This window comes from Chanos chanos, chromosome 8 (genome assembly GCF_902362185.1).
Source record: "Chanos chanos chromosome 8, fChaCha1.1, whole genome shotgun sequence".
NCBI lineage: Eukaryota > Metazoa > Chordata > Actinopteri > Gonorynchiformes > Chanidae > Chanos > Chanos chanos.
In genome coordinates this window covers 38296486-38317332 of record NC_044502.1, presented here as the reverse complement: position 1 = coordinate 38317332, position 20847 = coordinate 38296486, and the positions used below count along the sequence as shown (strand labels likewise).

General features: G+C 39.5%; 1 protein-coding gene across 1 annotated transcript; it reads right to left on the bottom strand.

Annotated features, from left to right (window-relative positions):
- Positions 1 to 5419: 5419 nt before the first annotated feature.
- On the bottom strand, positions 5420 to 13916 carry fxyd3 (FXYD domain containing ion transport regulator 3). Its single transcript, XM_030782434.1, has 8 exons — positions 13832 to 13916; positions 8369 to 8419; positions 7908 to 7943; positions 7724 to 7747; positions 7508 to 7582; positions 7327 to 7363; positions 7168 to 7217; positions 5420 to 6043 (listed from the first exon to the last, which is right to left on the bottom strand). Exons 2-8 carry the CDS (start codon positions 8400 to 8402, stop codon positions 6024 to 6026), a joined length of 276 nt encoding a protein of 91 aa, XP_030638294.1. The 5' UTR covers positions 8403 to 8419; positions 13832 to 13916; the 3' UTR covers positions 5420 to 6023.
- Positions 13917 to 20847: the final 6931 nt, after the last annotated feature.

Sequence of the window (20847 nt, the reverse complement as noted above, 5' to 3'; positions counted from 1 at the left end):
CTCTCTCTCTCTCTCTCTCTCTCTCTCTCTCTCTCTCACTCTTTCTCCTCCCTCTCACACCCATTTGCTATTAGCAGACGTCAGTGGGGAGGTCAGAAAGGAGGAGCTTTGGCCTGTCCAGTGGCAATGTATTGCGAAATATATCACATCTTCCAGTGCTGTGGGACAACAGCTCCACCCTGTGGTCATTATTCTGGCTGTGGGGTCCTGACCCCAAACTGCTTAGCATAAAAAGTCCCAGCAATCAAAAAACGTTTTAAACATAAAAACAAACAAACAAACAAATAATAACAACAGCAAAAACAGTGTTTAGTGGTAAGGGAATAGGATGAATCAGAGAACTATGATGGAGATGGAGAGTAGTTATTTAGAGTTCCTGGCCTTGTTTATTTGTCTTTGACCAAAATACTTAAACTCACTTAGCCCCAAGAGTGCTGCACTGAGTTTATGAATGGACACCACTCATAGCGACAGTCCTGAAATGATTAAGAACACAAAAAAAGGCAGCTGATTTGCTTTGAATAAAAACTAAATGCACAGCCATCTGTTTCCTATTTGCTAGTGATATACTATGGGTGGCATAATCATCAATAACAAACATAAACAGTCTTATTTTGATTTGTCTAAGAAGGTTGTTCCTTTCTGCATCTCTACAGTGCACACACATCAGTGTTTATTGTTAGCTGTGTGAACTGCTATCAGCCCCCCCCCCCCCCCACACTCCAAACACTCACACTCACACGCACACACATACATACTATCATTCTGGCGAGTGATAGTCTATTTTTTCATTTGCTGTACCAACTATAGACATGTCATATGTTCGGTCATTGCTGTTGAGGTTGTGCAGTTTCTGATGTTATTGCTTTAAATATTTTTTAATCATACCTTGAGTCTCAGACTGTAAATGGTTACAAAGATATGTCGTCCAGTCATTCACATTAGTGTGTTTCTGAGCCAACACAAACATAGCATAAAAATGTTGCTGAATGAAGGCAACCACTAGCAAGCCATTTTAGCGGTAAGGCTATTTGAGCTTTTTTTAAAAATTTTATTCATTTTCATACCTTTTCCTAAATATTTGTGAACACAATATTGACTCTGACCACAGTGAGGTCAAATGCAGTGGTAGAGAGCTGCACTGGGGGCGGGCCAATGTGCCACTACGTCTGTTTTATTTCTGATAAACATACTGATGTACTAAATACATGTGTGCATGCTTCTGATAAGTGCAGATTAAGAAGAACCCGGATGTGGTATAGAAATGACAGATGACTACAGAGTTTTTTTGTTTTAAATTTGCAATTCTTTTTTTAAAAGTTATGTTTCATGAACGTCTGAAATTTATTTAAATGGGAATTATTGTAATTTTGTTGATAGGTTGATAGGGTTAGGGTATTCAGATTAACCCTGGGTTTTTGGCCTACTGGCTTTCATCCCCATCTCCCTATATACATATATACATACATACACACACACACACACACACACACACACACACACACACCTCGCTTGGGACTGCTATGTCTATCACTATGGCTCTCTTCTCCTGCTTGTCCACCACTACTATGTCCGGTTGATTAGCCATAACCAGCTTGTCAGTCTGTATCTGGAAGTCCCACAGGATCTTAGCCCTGTTGTCCTCCATGACCTGGGGGTGTTTCCCATTTTGACCTTGTGACTTCCAGTTCATACTTGGCACAGATGTTTCTGTATACTATGCCAGCCACTTGGTCATAGCGTTCCTTGTACGCCCTGCCCCCTACTGTCTTACACCCTGCTGTTCCTGTGCTGGACTGTCTCAGGGGCATCTTTGCACAGCCTGCACCTGGGGTCCTGCCTGGTGTGGTAGACCTTGGCCTCTACTGATCTTGTACTCAGGGCCTGTTCCTGTGCTGCCATTATCAGTGCCTCTGTGCTGTCCTTTGATCCGGCCTTGTCCAGCCACTGGTAGGACTTCTCGATGTCAGCCACTTCCTCTATTTGACGGTGATACATGCCGTGCAGGGGCTTGTCCTTCCATGACGGTTCCTGCTCCTGTTCTTCTTCCCTCACAGGATTCTGCTGCCTGAGGTATTCGTTAAGCACTTCATAACTTGGGGCCATCTTCCTGATGTAGTCTTGGATCTTTGTTGTCTCATCCTGGATAGTGGCTCTGACGCTCACTAGTCCTCGACCTCCTTCATTCCGCTTAGTGTATAGTCTCGGGATGCTGGATTTGGGGTGAAATCCTCCAGGCATTGTAAGGAGCTTTCTTGTCTTGATTTCAGTGGCTTCTATCTCTTCCTATAGGTGTTGATAGCCTGGACATTGTTTTCCCATTCACTTCTCAGGACTTGCCTTACTCTCTGCAGGTATTTGGCAGTCGCTGCTTTCCTATCGACCTCTTCATCATTCCCATTTGTCTCTAGGATTCCAAGGTACTTGTAGTTTTCCTCCACATCTGCTATGTTGCCCTCTGGTAGTACAAGCCCCTCTGTTCTGACAACCTTTCCTCTCTCTGTTACCATCCAACCACACTTCTCAAGCCCGAATGACATGCCGATGTCATTGCTGTAGATCCTAGTGGTGTGGATCAGTGAGTCGATGTCTTGCTCACTCCTGGCATACAGTTTGATGTCATCCATGTAGAGGAGGTGGCTGATGGGCGATCCGTTCCGTGGTCGGTAGCCACCCTTCATGATGATCTCTCTGAGGTGGTTCAGGCTTATGCAGAACAGCAGCGGGGACAAAGCATCTCCTTGGTAGATGCTGCACTTGATGGCGACTTGTGCTATTGGTTTGAAGTTGGCCTCTAGTGTTGTTTTCCACAGCCCCATTGAGTTCTTGAAGAAGGCTCTTAGTGTCCTGTTGATGTTATACAGCTCCAAGCATTCCAGAATCCATATGTGAGGCATCGACTCATAGGCTTTCTTGTAGTCTATATATATATATATATATATATATATATATATATATATATATATATATATATATATATATATTGACTACAAGAAAGCCCTACGACTCGATGCCTATATATATATATGTGTGTGTGTGTGTGTGTGTGTGTGTGTGTGTGTATAGGGGACCAGAGCTGGCCTTGGTCCCAGCTGAGTTGGCGTTGGTCCCAGCTGGTATATTTATATCTAAGCTAATCTAATCATAGCTCATAATAATATAAGATGCCTGCACCTAGGAGACCTCTACAGCGTTTCTTAATTGTAGAAAAGGACAGATAGTCCAATCTACAGAAGGATTCAAAGGCAGCATTTGAACATTAACCCATCCTCAATAGCTTTTTGATTCCCAAGTACTTGTTTAGCACAATTGTAAATCACATTAAAAAGCCCTATCTTAACTGAAGTACGTCAGTGTTCCCTCTGCTAAAATGCCATACTTTCCCCTCAAAGGATAAAGAAGTGCATCACCCACGGTGACAACAGGTCTTCTAGCATACTCCCGAAAGTGGCTGAGCTAAAAAGAACGATATAATGTTTCCTTGTGATAGGAACAGGGATGTGTCCTTTGTCAGAACTGATCCTGAGTTTCTTTGTCAAGGCCCTCAGAGCAGGTCCTGGTTCACTTGACACTAAGTCTGTCATATCATATAAATGCATCCAGGCATTTCCACATGTGGTATTGGCCTCAGGTGAGCAACTGGGGAAATATTTTTGGACTCTACCTACCTTTATGACTTCAACTATGTGGCCATAAGTATTACCTTAATAACAATTTTGATCTACCTCTTTCACGCCATATGATGACAAAATACGGGCAGCTATCTGAGTCAGGCAGTTATTTTAAACCACCGGGGGGGGGGGGGGGGGTTGGGCGTTGGAGGGATATTTTCTCCAATCATTGACTGGTGGTGCAGCATCGATAGCAAGAAAGGAAATAATAAAATGTGTCACAAGCATGTCATAAGCATGGGAGCGCGAAGGCAGTGACTCCCCTTGACCTTTCAGTTGAAAGTACAAATGTGCCATTTTCAGATTGCAGGTCAAAAATGATTATCCATACACACTATCATTTCTTTTTGCCACAGGCCCCGTTCTGCCCCCTCTGTCCAATGGGTCCTGTATAACGCTCTCTGTTTTGAGTTTTAATATATGTGAAAATTTAGTATTTCTAAAACTGTACTGAAATGTATTGAAATCAATAGAGGAAGCCTCTTCAAGCAAATAAATGTTCACTTAATTTATGACTAATATTAATTCAGCAGAGCATCTGTTCATATGGTTTATGGAGACGCACGCATAAAACTTAAAAAGTCATGAAAGATGAGTGAAGTTTGCATTTTGTTTGACATTTTTTTCAATGTCCATCCATTAATATTTTAGTAGTACCTTTTAGTTGTATTATTATAGTAATTTATTTTTTGCTTGCCATAAGGACCTTAATCTATTTCAGGGAGATGCCCTTTTTGTTTTGTTTTGTTTCTGGAACAATCTGTGCTTGCCAGTGGTCATAAGCTATAGCAGTAACCAGAGCAGTCCAGCAGATGGCATTAAATCATTTGTTTCCACCGAGTGACTGGTGACCACAGATCTTAAAGAGATACTTCCTATATTTTCTCTTGATTTCCTCTGTTTCAGCACAAAGAGCACCATGGAGTGCTGTAGCTCTATTAAAAAATGTTGGACTTCTCTTTTAGAGTTGTGACCTTGTTTATATATGCCTATGTTTATACATGTCTTCTTTGTTCATTGCCAATCTAATCGTGTGTCATGGAACAAATTGTGCTGTCTGGTGGGTTCCCAGGTTTAGAGCTGAGAATCACTCATCTAAGGCATCAGTTGAAAATAAACAAACAGATGTTTATATATACAAACAAATAGAATTTTTAAAAAGATGCCTTGGGTATGCCGACATGCTGTGTTCAAGTCCTAGGGAGACACAATACGAAACTATGCTGCTAAAGTTTTAAAGTCTCTCGTTCAGATGTTCCATGATAAAAGCTCACACCAGTAGGTGGTGACAAGCACCAAAGCCCATCCAAGTCTTCAGTACAAATGTCTGTGGAAGCAAGCAATACCCTTTTTCCTTTCATGTTCCTATTGTGGACCTATCCAGTTGATGATTATTCTAAATGCCCCGTGTGTCACAGCTACCTGTGATAAGTGCATTAGGGAGATACTGTTTATATCTAACTACCCTCAAACAGACTACACAAACTAGTTTGTATTGTGTTATGAGTACTTCAGGACAACTGACAGTATGTGAATACACATAACACCCATTACCTTAAAATATCTTAGCATGACAATAACTTCTTTGAATGTTCTGTTAAACTGACCTATTCTGCAAGAACAAAAAAATCAGTCCTGAAACTTTGATCAGTTGAAATGTTTGGTTTTATATTCTAATGGAGGACTGACCCAAGAGACAAAAATATGACACCGTTACAGACAGATAACATTAAAACACATCCAATTAGTCCAATTTCTCACTCAAATATTTATTGTCATAAACACACTTTGACATTTGATACATTAAATAGCTACTGAGCTTAATTTAACAATGCTCTACACTATGCAAAAAGCAGCGTCAATGTGGTGAGAGAAAGAGAGATGCTTGTAAATATATTGTTTGTATTTTTGGCTTTATTTTTCAGTGTGTGATTGAATTTAAGTAAGCATAGTGGCATTTCAAAACAAATTGATCTTCTCAAATCTACTGCTGAGAGGCTAATGTGCTTATGTTAACAATACAAAAACGTTGAAATGAAAAAACAAAACAAAACAAAACAAAAAAAAAAACCAGAGGATTCAACACAGTATTTTTTGGTAATCATTTCAGACACATCTTACATTTGAGACAAGTATATGGTTTGGAAACACAGGTATGGATTGTGTTGTACCATTGTCCATCGCTCACAGAGTGAGTGAGAGACGGGTCAGATGTAAGGCACACCTTTTACAGATGCCTTCCCCCTCTTTTTAGAGAGTAAGGCCCATCCTCATAAAAAAAAAAAACCAGCATTTGATAGAAAACAATGGTCACAACCATGCTGTTTTCTTGAACAGGTCATGGACTGATTCTTAGCATTCGCTGGCCCGGGCTGTAAAAAAAAAACACAACCAAAAAGATTTGACATAATTATCATTTTTTAAATACGCTGTTCTATAAGCAAACTACAAAATATGCCCCGTCAAGAAAAGACTGATGACGAATTCTAAAATATATGACTACAAAGGGGCTGTAAGAAGGTGTGAAGTTACATAAATCATCTGAAGCCTGTTTATGAAGATTAACAATTTAAACGGAAGGGTTAGAATGGAGCAGATCAGAACAACATTGAAGAAGCGTGTGTTTGTTTAGCACACTAAACAAATTTGTATGTTTCCTGGAAAAGTGCAACTTTTTCCACTGCTCAAATGACTTACTATCTTAACAGGAGTATTCGAGACATCACAAGCAGCTCTGACGATGTAAATTTAAACCCAAGACACTTCAAAACTTCCAGAATTTCACAGAGAGCATAATACCTTTATTTTCTTATTATCTTATTTATTTATTAATTTACTTTCAATTATTTCAGAGGGATTCTGTGGATTGACTTTCCACAGAAGGTGGAGATTGAGTCATCCTGGAAACTTACTCATGTTTGTGTTTGGATATCATTACCTCTTGATAACAGACCATATGGTGTGTGTGCCCAAACACTCCCTCATTGTCTACCATTGCATAACAGAACTGTTGGCCTCGCCACTAAAGCAGATGGATTTCACGGACAATGTAGTAGGCTTTCCAAACAGATTTTTGAATTAAACCCCCCCCCCCCTCCTTCCCCCAGTTTTCTAGTTGGAAAAGTCCAATTTTCCATAATCCTGAATGTTTCTTCCTTACGTGATGATCACCTCAGAGAAGGAGAGCTGGACTAACTGCATCATCTAGTCTGATAATGTTGTCAAACAACATATCATACCTGAAGGTGAGCACTACTCCCTGAAATTTAGCCAAAATAACATAGTTGCCTCAGCAAAAACTGCTGTGCGGCCAGAGAGATATAGACACTGGCCGAAAACCCCACGTTACCAACTGCGCTTCCTTGTGCTGGCCAGCAAATGTAGTATATCTGTAATTCAGACCATTAACCTTCACAAGGTAGGCCACAGTCACTTGGAGCTGTCTTGGGCACAGTATGAACCAATGAATTAATAAATGAACGAAGCATATTCCCACCTGTGTCATTAAGCATCTGCTGGGCTGCAGCATTGCTTCCTGTTCTTCGCCTGTGGGGGAAAAGCGGTGCGTCAGAGCCATAAACATTAAATCGTGTTCTGGTCCTTTGGTGGATAGATGGAAAAAAAAATACATTCGAAAACAAAGCCTGTCTCTTACCTTTTGTCTTGCTTGAACTTGCATCTGCAGTGGCCACCTTTATTAAGAGAAGAGATGCAAGAGTATATCAGCGTAGTGATGACAGAGGACTAAATTAGTACAGAGAGAGGGGAGAGAGAGAGAGAGAGAGAGAGAGAGAGAGAGAGAGACAGAGAGAGAGAGAGAGAGAGAGAGAACTCACTGAGGAGAATGGTGACACCGATCAGACTTAGGACACCTGCTAGAATCAGTCCACCCACACGAAGCCTGTGGTAATCTGGACACATTGACAGAAAACAGCAATTTAATTTTTCAGTAAAATATGACAACAATTGAAATGTCAATGAGACCTGTATCACACATTGAGATCCTCAAACACATGGTGCAATATAAAGTAAAATGGTTTTCCTTGACTTACCAAAGGTGAAAGGATCGTCCTCATCTATAATGAGACAAAATATGGAGAGATTGAACAGGCATTCACACAATCTTAAAACTAGAACTGAATCGAAAGGTAGATTTATAGGGGAAAACAATGTCTTGTGGTAAACTGCTTTTTCATTTTAAAAAAAATGTCATTTAAATAACAGGCAATGACTTACTTTGTTGATTGTCCTCTGCCAACACAAGGGACAGAACTGGAAAAAAGGAGCAAGGGTAAGACTTCATAACAAAAGGATGTTTACAAGGCCTTTTTTGAATGTCCTACACTTTCTCCCAAAATGCAAAAATTAAATTTCATTATTTTTATGCAGAATAAGTATTTTGGCAAACATGAACTGACTTTTGAAAATGATCTACATCATGAAATATCAACAGATATATATAAATATATATATAAATTCTTGTTGCATTAATGCACATTAATGTATTAATGTGAAGTTTTGTTGCTTGTTAATGTGTTCTTGCTGTCTGCCTGGCCACCCTTACTATTATGCTGTTGAAGAAACAAGCTACATTTCCATCACCTGATTGGCTGCTAGCTGACAGTGCTGCACATACAGATAATGGGTGGATCCTAGCCTGGCAATAAAACATTAATAGCACAATCAATAGTTCTTACATGTGAAGAAGATCACACCAAAAACCTTGGCCATTGTTTGATGTGCTTCGCCTGAAAAACAAAAAGGCAGCTTAAATTAAACAGCACAATCACACAATAGCAACAAGAGAACATGAGAGAAAAAAAGGCAATTTCCTTGATAATTTTGTGAACAAAAGCATATCATGTATCTCTGGGCTCTGGAGCCAACAACCTGTAAAAAGCCAGCTATGCTCTAAATATATCACATTGACCTTCTTCATGTCAAAATGATTGTCTGGTGATTGTCTAGTGCAAGGTCATTGAGAAAAGGGATTAAATTACCTCCTACAGTCAATCTGATTTGATAAAACATACTTTAGACAGGGCAAGAATAGAAACTACTGGAACACAAAACCAAGCCACACTGGTTCCAATCTTAATAACAAGCTGCTGAAACTTTTCCACTGCCCATTGAGTCCAGTCATTTGATCAAATTTGACCAAAATGGCTGCTTTATGACAGGGACTAAACATAAGCCGCTAAAAGCACATTTGGCAGGCGCAATGACATTACATGGTAAGTTTTCGCCTATTTTCAAAGAACTCTGAAGAAAGCAATACTTTAGCAGAATAACAAATTTCATAATGATGAGAATCACAGCCTGTTTGTTATTTAATGTTTAACATGATTTGTGGGACTCAAATGAACTAACAAAGTATAACGCTCTGTGCTAACTCTCTCCTTGCTGTATCAGTACAGATTAGATTTAGAGCTTACACTGTTAGTGCTATTACAACACATGTACAAAGGCATTCTGCAAACATGCTGTAACACCAAACCTCTGCCAATGGGAGCCCTGTGTTTTTCCATGGCACCTCTTAAAGAAAAGAGGGAATGCCCACACCCATCTCACATGGCAGCACTGACGCAATTCACTACAATAATACCACTGCTGCTACCCAGAGCCAGCTTTCCAGGCACAGAGAGAAAGAAAGAAAAACTTGACAGGATCACCAAAATCACGCTGGGCTGAAATAAAGCCCAATATTTCACCCCTTTGATCACAGCAGGCACAGTCAGACCTCTCTGGGGGGAAAAAAGGCAGCACCTAATTTAGGGTGAGTCTTGGGAGAGATTTAGAAAATCCAATATGTCTGGCTCGTCTTACGCAACCGTGAATTCTCAGTTGATGTGACATTGTCTCAAGCACAGATGCACACACTCTAAAACTCCATGCAAACTCGATCATATAAAGGTCATTCGCATGCTAGTCTGATCTGTTTCTTCCAGATAGATTTCTTCAACCCAACAGAACCATCAGTCTTTTACTCCACTGAAGTGAATTACAGCCAGTAGGTCTTGCCACTGATATGTTTATACAAAACGAGACAAACCAGTTTCTGTATTATGGAGCCTGCTTGGAAACAGACTGCTTCATTGTTTTCCACTGACAATACCAAGCTGAGGCTCAAAATTCTCTTAGCTTAAGAATAAACACCACATTGAGTCTGTTCACAGACAGTCTTTTATGATCCAGTGACTCGTCTACAAATGCCAGAACTTTCAATGACGGAACAGAGATTCTTCTGCTCTCCCAAGCAATGTTATTGTAAAAAAAAAAAAAAAAAAACCCAAAAGAAAACAAAATGTACAGAAGCACAGACGGAAGGTTCCAGGCACTGTCTCTGAACATTTTATAATGCAGTTCAGAGAGCCTGAGAGGAGGTTTTGCTGAAGTGGTATCATATTACAGAACACATGCTTCCTGGAGTGGAACTGAAAGAGAGGATGACTCTAATCACTCTGGTTTTGTGTATGCAAATCCCCAAAGTCCTGATACTAACAGACTTCCACCCCCATCGCAGCTCCAGTGCCAGGCAGAATCACCCAGGGCACTCTGTGCTTGTAATAATAAGAGTCTTTTGTTCTTGTCTGGTCACGTTGGGGTCTCATTGTGGTGCTGTATCTGATAGGCCCACACTATCCTGACTTGTTAGACGTGTTTCTCTTCTTCTCAGACTACACTTGCCTTGTCACTTTCACCGTGCTCTTTTATTTACACGCGTTTGTGTAATTTTACCGCGTTCCTGGTTGTGTCTAACAGTTTACATGCTCACCTCTTACACAAAGAGATCGTCTAATGCAGTATCACTCACAAAAATACCTTCTGTGTACGCTCACAATCATCCACTACCCTTGCTCTCTTATCAAAATCAAAAAGCACACTACTGCACCCACGTTCACGCAAGTCCCTCCTTCTTTCCCAAGAGAGCAAAATCAGAATCTCCTATTGGGCATATTCTAACATGCTCACACATGCACTCACTTAGTCACTCACCCACTCGTTACTAATAGCTAAATCCCAGTTTCTGTAAGGAATTGCAAAGACTTCTACCCTGTTGGTTTTATATGGTACATTACCTAGGCTTCAGAGGTAGTTGGTGTGACCGCCTAGAGGCTGTAGTGAGGGGTTTCAAAGAGTGTTTTTTTTTTTTTTTTCTTCTCTGGACACTGACTGAGATAAAAGAGCTAACAATGTAGCTCATAGGCCCCGTGGGCCTGCTTCAAAAAGACCTTTCAAACAAAGAGTAAACACTCCACAAGTGTAGGTACCAATAGATGTACATCTGTGTTAGACTTACACTAGACAGTTAGACTAACACCTGTGTAAGTGGTCTTAGTGTGTTTGTATCTGTGAGCTTGTCTCTTGTGTGGTGTACTTGCATCTATCTGTGTAGGAGTGTAAGCATGGTTGTTGTTGTAATTTGGTGGTAAATTCTGATAATTCTTTAACTGAATTTTTTAAATGTGAATCAAACACTGCTTATAAGCGTGAACTTTGATCATGGAAAATGTGAATTTTTATCAATAAATTACTGCGAAATAAAAAATTACAGTGCAGATCAATGGACTTTCATCGTGAAAAAGGTCTCCGTTCAGCACAGAAAATATTACTATAACAGACAACAAATATTACATTTATATTAGAGGCCCCACTAAAATGGAAAAAGCCACAATTATATATAGTGCAACATTAAGTCATTACATGGTGCCTATATCACAACATAACATTAAGCAGTGCATCGAAAATCCATCGTAACCAGAATGAAATCTGTTGATGTTATGTTAGTAGCCACCTATTGGGTAGGTAAGTCTAAAATCAATAGGAAGGTGAACCAATAGGAAAGTCTGTAACTAATAGGAAAAGAACAGGCACAACACAACATAAAATACTACTTCCTATACAGAACAATCCATATCTTTTCTCATTGTGATTCACCGTAAACAGAGGTCTCTGATATAGGCCGAGTTTACTAATTCTCTCCTTGGGTGGACTGTGTGAAGAAGTCATGTGACTAATCTAAGAGATCTATAGGAATCAATGTGTCACTGCTCCCAGCACACACACGTTTATCTTCCTGCTGGATAAAATGTGCCTAAGAGAGATTTTCTTCTCTCAGGGTCAAAGCTTCAGCAACAGCTGTAACACTCCCTTTTTTTTTCTCTCTCTCTCTCCCTTTTTCTCACTCTCTCTCTCCCTTTTTTTCTCTCTCTCTCCCTCTTTTACTCTCTCTCTCTCTCCCTGAATGTGTGAGGCCTGTGAGGTACAAGATTTCCAACAGGCTGGTGAGCTGCACTCAAAAGCTTTGTCCGTCCCCGCTCACATTCTCTTTCACTTCCTTAAAAGAGTGCATGACACAATCAAGTGTCACACAAAAGATGTTGCACATGGACAGGAATCTAGAGCTGGGCTAAATTAGGAACAAACACAGTCGCTGAGCACAGGCTGGGCACTTTGAAGTACACGAGGTCCGCGCGCCGTCCGCAAAAAAAACCCCTCAAAGCTGCAGGGCTCTCAGAAGAGGTGTTTAAATGGTTACGAAAAGAGACCTAACAGTGCGACGCACGTACTTTGGAAAAGCTAACTGAATAACTACACTGATACATACTGAGTCAGAATTCGGTGTGCGGCCTGAAGAACCATGAAACAGTGCACGCACCCTTTCTCAGGCACCCCTCCTCTCACACAAACACAAAAACTTTACAAACATCTGTGAGGAGCTGTCATTTTAACTGAGTCTTTCTATCCTTTAAAAAGAGGACATTAAAAGGAGTCACAGCGAGCTACGAGTTGTTCCCCATGCCTTCAGTGCAACAACGTGTTTTGGAGGGGGAGAGGAACTTGTGAGTCATTCTCCTTCCTTCCGCCAGTGGTTACAGATGGCATGCGATCGTCTGTCATAGAAAAGAACCGCAAAACTAAGCAAACTCAGTACGCTAATTAACTTCATGTTCATGTGTGTTAGGATTTCACAGCCATACTGATAGAATAGTGTTACAATCTGTACACAGAGGAAGGGATGTAAGAAAAAAAAAAGTGCCATTTGTTTGTACTGTTGAGCTTCTTTACAGATGATATGCGTTTTCAGGGGCCATTTTTACTCTTCGTTTGTGTGGTCATATTCAAGTGATTAACAAATAGAATGGAATGGTTAAGCAAGGTCAAGCTTCTAATTAGGCAGGATATGTATAAATATATGTATATATGTGTGTGTGTGTGTTAATATATATATATATAAAATGATGCAGCATATATGCTGCCTCATTAACCCGGCACCCATCAGTCAAGGTTTACTTTATGGTTGTCATGGTGGAGGAAGCATGTTGATTGTTCCGAGCAGAGCAACACATCATTCCCATGAATTTTTAATCTCGCATGTATTTCTAATTCTGTTTTCCGTTTTCCATACGATCTTTTCATATATGTATGTATGAATGCACACACAAATGTCGATTTCCCCACGAATAAGGATAATAATATAAAAAAGTAATATGGTATATTATATATTCCATATATTCCACTTCCACTTCGGTGACTGATGTTGCACAGTACAGACATGTGGTTCGTAGTCGTCAGATCTAACAGCTTTTGGGTCAAATAGTCTAGAATGAGTTAAATATTTGATACCCCGAAAGAAAACACGATATTGGCTCGAAAAGTTTACAGTAGTACTGGTTAGGGCTAAATATCCCAGACAGAGACGTTGTTTGTACTATAACTTTGAGCATTTACGTCCGCGTGATCATGTCTGAAAAGGCATTACAGTCTCAGCCAAAACTAAAGTGGCCTAATTCTGAAGACTGTGAAATAGTTTTCAAGGGTGAGTATACTCTGTATACAGATGCCCCTGGAAGTAAATTGCCTGGATTTGCTGTTAGTCCTATAGGTCTATCTGCAGTCCCCATTCTTCACAAACAAAACGGGCGCTAAAGTTTGTTTTTTCTTTTAATTTTTGAAAGCAGACCATTAGCTGTAGAGTTAAGCATTAGAAACACCGTTTTCAAAAAGTAAAAGTGGCGAAAACGGTAAGAAGCTTATCGAAAATTCTTATATTAAAATACCAACTTAAAGAATGCTGCTAAGATAAGATGACCACAAGATAAAAATCACTACAAAAGAGTTACGATACAAGAGGAAGATGTACATGAATGATAACTGACCTTATGACAGATTGGAAACTCTCTATACGGAAAATCCCAGGAACCACGAAATAGCGTATGAGCACCTCGAGTGAGTGCTGTCAATTGAGTTTTTCCGACCAACACCCTTTTCAGTGGCGCTCTACAGGTTGGCTCAGACAGCGAAGGGGCTGAGTTTGGAATGAAGTACCTTGGAAGTCACTGGAGGGCGTTTTTATTTCTTTGTTTGTCAAACGCGCTGCAGCGAATTTTGCCCCCATTCCGGTTGGCTGCCTCAAAAGTCCCGTATTTGACTTGATTTTTGATCGTTTAAACCAATATTTTGTTTGTTGAGAATGTGAAGGAACAAAAAGCATATCAGAATCGACCGTTGACAGGTGATTTCACTTTATTGATCTGCAGATCAGAATATGAGAAATAATGAACAAATAAATTAAAATGTCCAGAGAAGTGAAAAAAAAGAATGTTTCTGTTTAACTTCTTCACCCATTAGGAAAGCTCAGAATGAGAGACAAGGTCAGTTTGTATTACAGACAATTTCTAACTCACATTAATCCAGAAGAGGAATGAAAAATAGTTGTTCTGATTGCAACTGATTGCAAACTAGAATATTAAGAATCTCTCGTCATTAACAGTTTCATAACTATACGATGTTTTAGGTGTGTTTCTTACAATTTAGATATTCCCAACAAATCCTTAGTAACTGTTTGTAAATAAAATATTAATAGAACATAATGGTGAGGTTATGTTAGACTGCTTATTCCTTAAGAATGTGAATAGAAACTCAACCAATGAAAAATATGCTTAAATAACAAAAACAGGGTCTGACATTTGGTTTTTTGTTTGTTTGGGTTTTTTTTTTTGTTTTTTGGTATGATCTTGGTCCATGCACAATCAACTGGCCTCTTTGACTGCTCAAATATAGCCAGTTCTCCTCATCCTGTCCCTCGAGTGCAACATAAAAAGACAGAAGAAGGGATCAATCAATGTGGGAGCTATTTTTGAGCAGTCAGATAGGGCAAGTGTCTCCCCACAGAGTCACCATCATCACAACACCTCCCCCCCCCCCAATCCCTCTCGCATCACGACCGCCATGACAACAGCAAGCAAGCCGACCAAAATCCCAGTGAGACGCTCAGATTTCGCTTGCGTCATCTCCTTTCCTGGCAAATCAAAGTGGAAAGATGTACATTAGATGAACAAAAAGCACAGAATTGGTGATTTATAATATGCTGAAATTTAGACAATTACATACAAACTCAGATTGAAGTTTGAATGCTTCTTGTAATTTGAAGTCAATATTCGGAAAACAAAAGTACTCAGGTGAAAGTAATTCAGAGTGATCACAACGAAAAACGAAAAACTTACTTGTTTTTTGATTTGCACTTGTTCCCTGCAAAGAAAAATGCATAGTGTTACGCAAGTCACAAAGTCCCAGCAGAAAAATAATAGCTGATGTACTTAACTTTCAGCAAGAGAAAAATTCAGCTATGAAAAATGAGAATTTTTACATACAGACAAGGATACCAACTCCTCCTCCTACGAGCAATCCTGCAAACACTAGGCCTCCGATTCGTAGCCTGTCATAGTCTGAAGAGTATATCAGGCAGTATGGTAGTTTGATTAGTGAGGAGAGATCAAACTAAAACACCAGTATGGCTTTAGAACAGCATTTAAGAAAACAAGAAACTCATTTATGATTATAGTAATAATAGTATTGATCTGAGAGAAAGCAATGTCATCAATACTTACTGTAATAAAATGGATCTGTTCATGAAAACAAAAATTTGGAGATAGAAGTAAAGAATGTTAGAGGCATAAAGAACTCTTTCAGTAGTCACAGCTGTCAGTTAATCAAGCCTACACATGACCTTTGATAATGGGCAGAAATATAATTGTTATAATGATAATAACTGAACTAAGAATCACATGACCCATCCCACCGCCCCATCCCCCAAAAAACCCCCAATTGAGATAATAGCTTACTTGCTTCAGCTTCACAGAAGAATGTGCAGAAAACTGAACAGAAAGAGTAAAAAAGAAAAAAAAAGAGTATTAGCCATTTATCAAATAAAACACACAGTTAAGAGAATGATTTTTTTTTTTTTTTTTTTTGGAGTGTCATTTTCAGAGAATAGTGCCTGACCTCAACAACATCAAAGAGGAGCTTAAACCATCAAATTTTAAGAATGCTACACTGTTCAGTTACCGATGCCTGGAACTACTGGTCAAAATATAAAAATAAGTGTTTTCTTGTTCACTGAATTGTGTGTGAAGTGTTTTTTTTTTTCTCTGCCGTTGCTTCATTTATCACTCCTCCGTGGTAACTTCTCTGACGCCTGGGGCAGATAAACAGCCAGACAGGCACCAGAGGCAAAGAGCAGGTCAAAGCAGGGCGCTGATTTGGCTCTTAATTAAAACAAAAACAAAAAAAAAAAAACCTCACTGAGCCTTTAAGAAACTAAATACAAGTGGACAAACTGAGATACTGGCCTGTGAGCCCAGGCTCTTTTCAAACCCAAATGTAGCCCAAACGTCCTCTCTCGAAACCCCTGCGAGGCTGGGTGCTTTTACGCCTGCACTGACGAGCCACGCAATGGTGTGCACCTGTGACTCATCAGTCCACGGAGAAATGGTGGCTCCGCCCCCCCACCCTTACCCATCACACTTTCCGTGAAATCACCGTGAGACTGTGTGTGCTCCACTGAAGCACAGTCAGTTTCATTTTGTTTATTAGAGTTTATGACCTTCACACCAAGGGCAACGCAATAAGGGAATACGTCTCCTCCCCCTGAATGACTTTTTGCTCGTTCAAACCTTGAGGAAATTCTTGACTTACCTGCCAATAGAATCAGAGCTGCGAACTGGCGCATCTTTCACACCACCTAACCAAGAAAGGAAAGAGAGAAAAAAAAAAACACTATACAGACCTGTTGCATAAAGTGGGCTTCCAGTGATTACTGTCAAGTGCTCAAATATGACAGAATCTTGGAAATCGTCCAAGTGTTAGCCAAAATTTCACATGCATATCCTATATCGTCCAAGTCAATTCTTGACAAAAAAAAGAATGCTAATAAAAAAAACAGCGTAGTTCCAAACATCTGTGTAATCTGAAATGACTAATGACAGTGTACCCTGAGAGCAGGAAAGGAATGTGGTAAAATGTCCCTATGGGCAGCTGGAAGAACAGCTGAAACTGAGCAGGCTTGGTGTTTTCACAGTAAACAACAGAACTGTGGGTCATTGCATGAAGGACACAGCAGGCCCCAGTGCACCCTTGGCTTGCCCTTGGACTCCTGCGGTGGATGTTTTTGGGCATGTTTTGGAAATTTGGGGCCCTCCACCATAGGCAGAGTATCAGTTTGGATTGTTTTGAAATCGAGTCCATTTCTGGATTTGACTGGTATCTGCTGCTTGTGTTCGCTTTCAAACTGCTTGCAAGGCAGTGAAGGATATGTTGCCATTCATATTCTCCTGTCATTTTGGAAGAGGTTCACATGTCATTGCTTCAGTTTCTGGACCCATAGACCATAGTAGAGGTCAAACAGTTTAATTCATTGAGGGATAAAATACTGAGATCTGTATTATTTGATGTGAGTCAAGACTAAAATGAAAAATAAACCGCTGGCCTTTTTATTTCTATTTCAGCATTTAAATTTCAGACAATACTCTTATGTAGCCTCAAATCTCTGTCATGAATGCCGTGTGAAGCTCTGACTGCCCATGGCTATCTCACAAGGCCAAAGATGGTGATTGTATACAGTGATGTTAGTTTTTTTTTTCCCAGTTGATTTCATCATTTATGATCCATATTTACAGAACTCAGAAGATAAATTTATATGAAAATGTGACAATACCAAATAAAGTGTCCATCTTGGTATAAAATGATTACTGCATGTAAAGGTTCTTCACCCAAAACCTCAACGAATTCCGTTCCAGACTGAAAATGGAAATGAATAGAAGATAAGTCTTACCTTACTGAGTATGTGTTCCTCAAAGAATCTGAAGGTATCTGATGAGTACTTCAGGTAGTCTTTGAATTCATAAAACAATTTCTCCTCTAGCTTATACCTTGACAGATGACTCCTCCTTTATGTATACACATACAACAGAAGGCCAGGCATCAGGACCCCACATGCTGAACCTGTGTCCTACGTCATCATACACTGTTATGCCCTAAACACGGACATGCTGTTTATGGGTAAATCAGTGGCAAGTTGCAATGGGACATGTCATTTCTTCTTTTATTTCTGTGAATTCAGTGATGTTTTTAATGTCTTTGGAGAAATATGTATAAGCATGGAAGTTACAGCCAGAGACTGGCAATCATTTCGAGTTGTGCTGGCTTCAAAAGGAGGAAAATTCAGACAGTGTTTCTATCAGAGAGGAATCCTTCATGAATTATTCTTCTGGCCATGGAAGCACTTTCCAAACTGTTTCTGAAACATTTGTCTCAGAAACCAATGTGTCCTGGAGAAACGGCAGTTAATGAAGTTAACACACTTTTAAAAATGCCTTTAATTGTCCGGCTCTAAGAGATAAAAGTCTGTCATTGATTTCTGTTGTTTGCTCTTGGTGAAAACTGGCAAAATACTCACAAGCACTGTGATCAAAGAGTAAGTAAATACACTCAGATTTATCCAAAAGGTAACCCCACTTGTTGGGACATTTCAGCAAGGCTCAGTGCATTTTGGCAAGCTGTTCCATTTCAGTCTCCTATCAGCACAATATCGCCACTCAAAGTCCTTCAAGGACTCCTCAGTGAGACGCATACAGGATGTGTGAGGGCCGAAGAAACATTACAAGGCCGAAAAGGTGCCTCTGCTTAAACACTAAATATCAGTCAGACGTATAGATACAGGTATAGATCGTGGCTCCCACATTTTCAGAAGAAAACAACAAACTTGAACTTACTGATCAAGAAATTTCATTCTGTTCAATCTTTAAGCACATGGGAAGTTTTCTTTTTTTAAACCCTCCTTCCTGATCAGTTTCTGTTGGCAATCTTTCCTCAAACAGTAGATTAACAAGGATCATCTCCAGGAGGAGAGAGAAGACCGTTCAGGAGGTGATGTACCCTAAAGGACATGGAAGAGGAGAGGGTGTGTCAATAGCAGTGTAGTCTTCTGGAATATTCCACTTGTTTTCTGATTCTGCCCTTCAGGCAAAGCTTGGAGCCAGGAAACACACCTCTCAGCAGGATCCAAAGCATATAGGAAATTATCTCTACAGTCTATGGTTTTGCGATGCACATCTGTTTACATTAATATAAATTTCATCAAACTGACACATGGAAAGAACATAGGTCTGACTCTCATGAAATGATTAACTTTGTCTTGGAGAGTTTTGATAGCAGAAAAACAACTAGGCCTTGACTGAAACTCTCAAGAAGCAACTGCAAAGTTACACTGCAGGAGAAATCACTATGGCCTTCAAACTAACTTAACTATCAAAGTCTTATTCATATCTGGCAACCAACACAGACACAAACACAGAACACAAACACTGTAGAACAGTTTCTTGATTCAATTTTCAAATTGCAAAAGCCTGAGATTAATGATTAAAGCTCTCTTATCTTGAGCGAACATCTCAGGTATTTCACTTTGCAAACAAAGCTTACACACCTATTGATTATACCTCTTCAAAGCCTCCACCTGAGCCATGAAGGTGAACAAAGACTATCAGACATCTGTTACAGAAAGGAGACTTGGGAATTGACAGAGCTTAAACAAAATCTTTAGCCTTCATAGTCTATCTCCTCTGGTTTCTTTATTCAGATGCAAATAAGGGAGTGGACCTCAATTTTGTGTTTGACACTAATAACAAATGACTTCGCCCTACTGTAAAGATAACAAAATAGCTTGTCCACACAAATGAATGCATGAATGAATGAATGAATGAATGAATGAATGAATGAATGAATGAATGAACGAATCATTGAATCATTGAATCATTGAATCAATGAATGCTGAGTCCTGGAACAGCTGAGGAAAAGCCTTTAACTTTTGTATTACCTTGGTTCTTTGTATAACATTTCCTGAAGAATTTGTCACCTCGAATTGTTACAAAAGATTGGTCTTCTGTGATAAAGTGAACATTTTTAATTGAAGGGTTAAGTAAATTATGACAGACATGTTTTTGTATGATGCAAACTAGTTAACAATTTTCAAAATCTACATGGGTTTAAAATATTTATATTTAAACATACATGTTTATGGCATTTTATGATGTGCAGATTTTACATAGTGTGTTAGCCTTGTGTACATTTTTTTTAAAAAAGCACATTATTTAAAACAAAAAACAAACAAACAAACAAAAAAAAAACTAAATCAAGGGTCAAAAAAGAGGCAGATTTAGAACTGAATGTAAACTGCCTTCCATTTACACATCTGGGAGAGTAAAAAATGACTCGAACTGTAACAGTCATTCCAGTACAAAACATACCAGCTGTGTCAATATTGATCTACCACCAATCTACTTGTTGAAGCGTGTGAATCCCAGACCGTGTCCTGCTGATGTTACCCTTCAGTGTCTCGTAACTACAGCTTTCAGAACATTCAGATAACAGACACTTACTCTTACATTCAAATGCCACAGTAAGTCTAAGGAATAAAGAGCAAAGAAATGCACATACAGACAATAAGATAAGCTTCCTCCTCTTAAGTGCATGGGCTTGGCAGTACTCAGTGGGTAAAAAAAGTTAAGACAAATACATTATGTTTGTATGAATGAATTAAGCGCTTTGCTTGTATGTATAGCTGTTATCTCTAATCTAGTGATAGTGTGCTAGTTACTATACCAGATCTTAACGATTCTTACGCAGAACAACAAGTTGCCCTCTGGTGGACAATATTAAGAACTGCCTGAAAAGGTTCACCGAGCAACCCCCGAGGCATCGTTGTTTAGGGGCCTAATATCTTTATTGTTACATCATTTTAAAAACAGACTCGTAAACAGTAAACAGACATGAAAGAAATTCTTTCCCTCTCTGTGGCCTGATAAAAAGGGAAGCAGAGGGTCTCAAGAGAAGTCTTTTG

What these genes read in the sequence shown, in the direction of transcription:
- fxyd3 (XM_030782434.1), bottom strand. Translation starts at nt 8,402, where the DNA reads ATGGCCAAGGTTTTTGGTGTGATCTTCTTCACAT. An exon ending in CGGTGTCACCATTCTCCTCA is followed by an intron (nt 7,364 to 7,507) that starts GTGAGTTCTCTC and finishes CTCTTAATAAAG; the next exon opens with GTGGCCACTGCAGATGCAAG. An exon ending in AAGTTCAAGCAAGACAAAAG is followed by an intron (nt 7,218 to 7,326) that starts GTAAGAGACAGG and finishes TTTCCCCCACAG; the next exon opens with GCGAAGAACAGGAAGCAATG.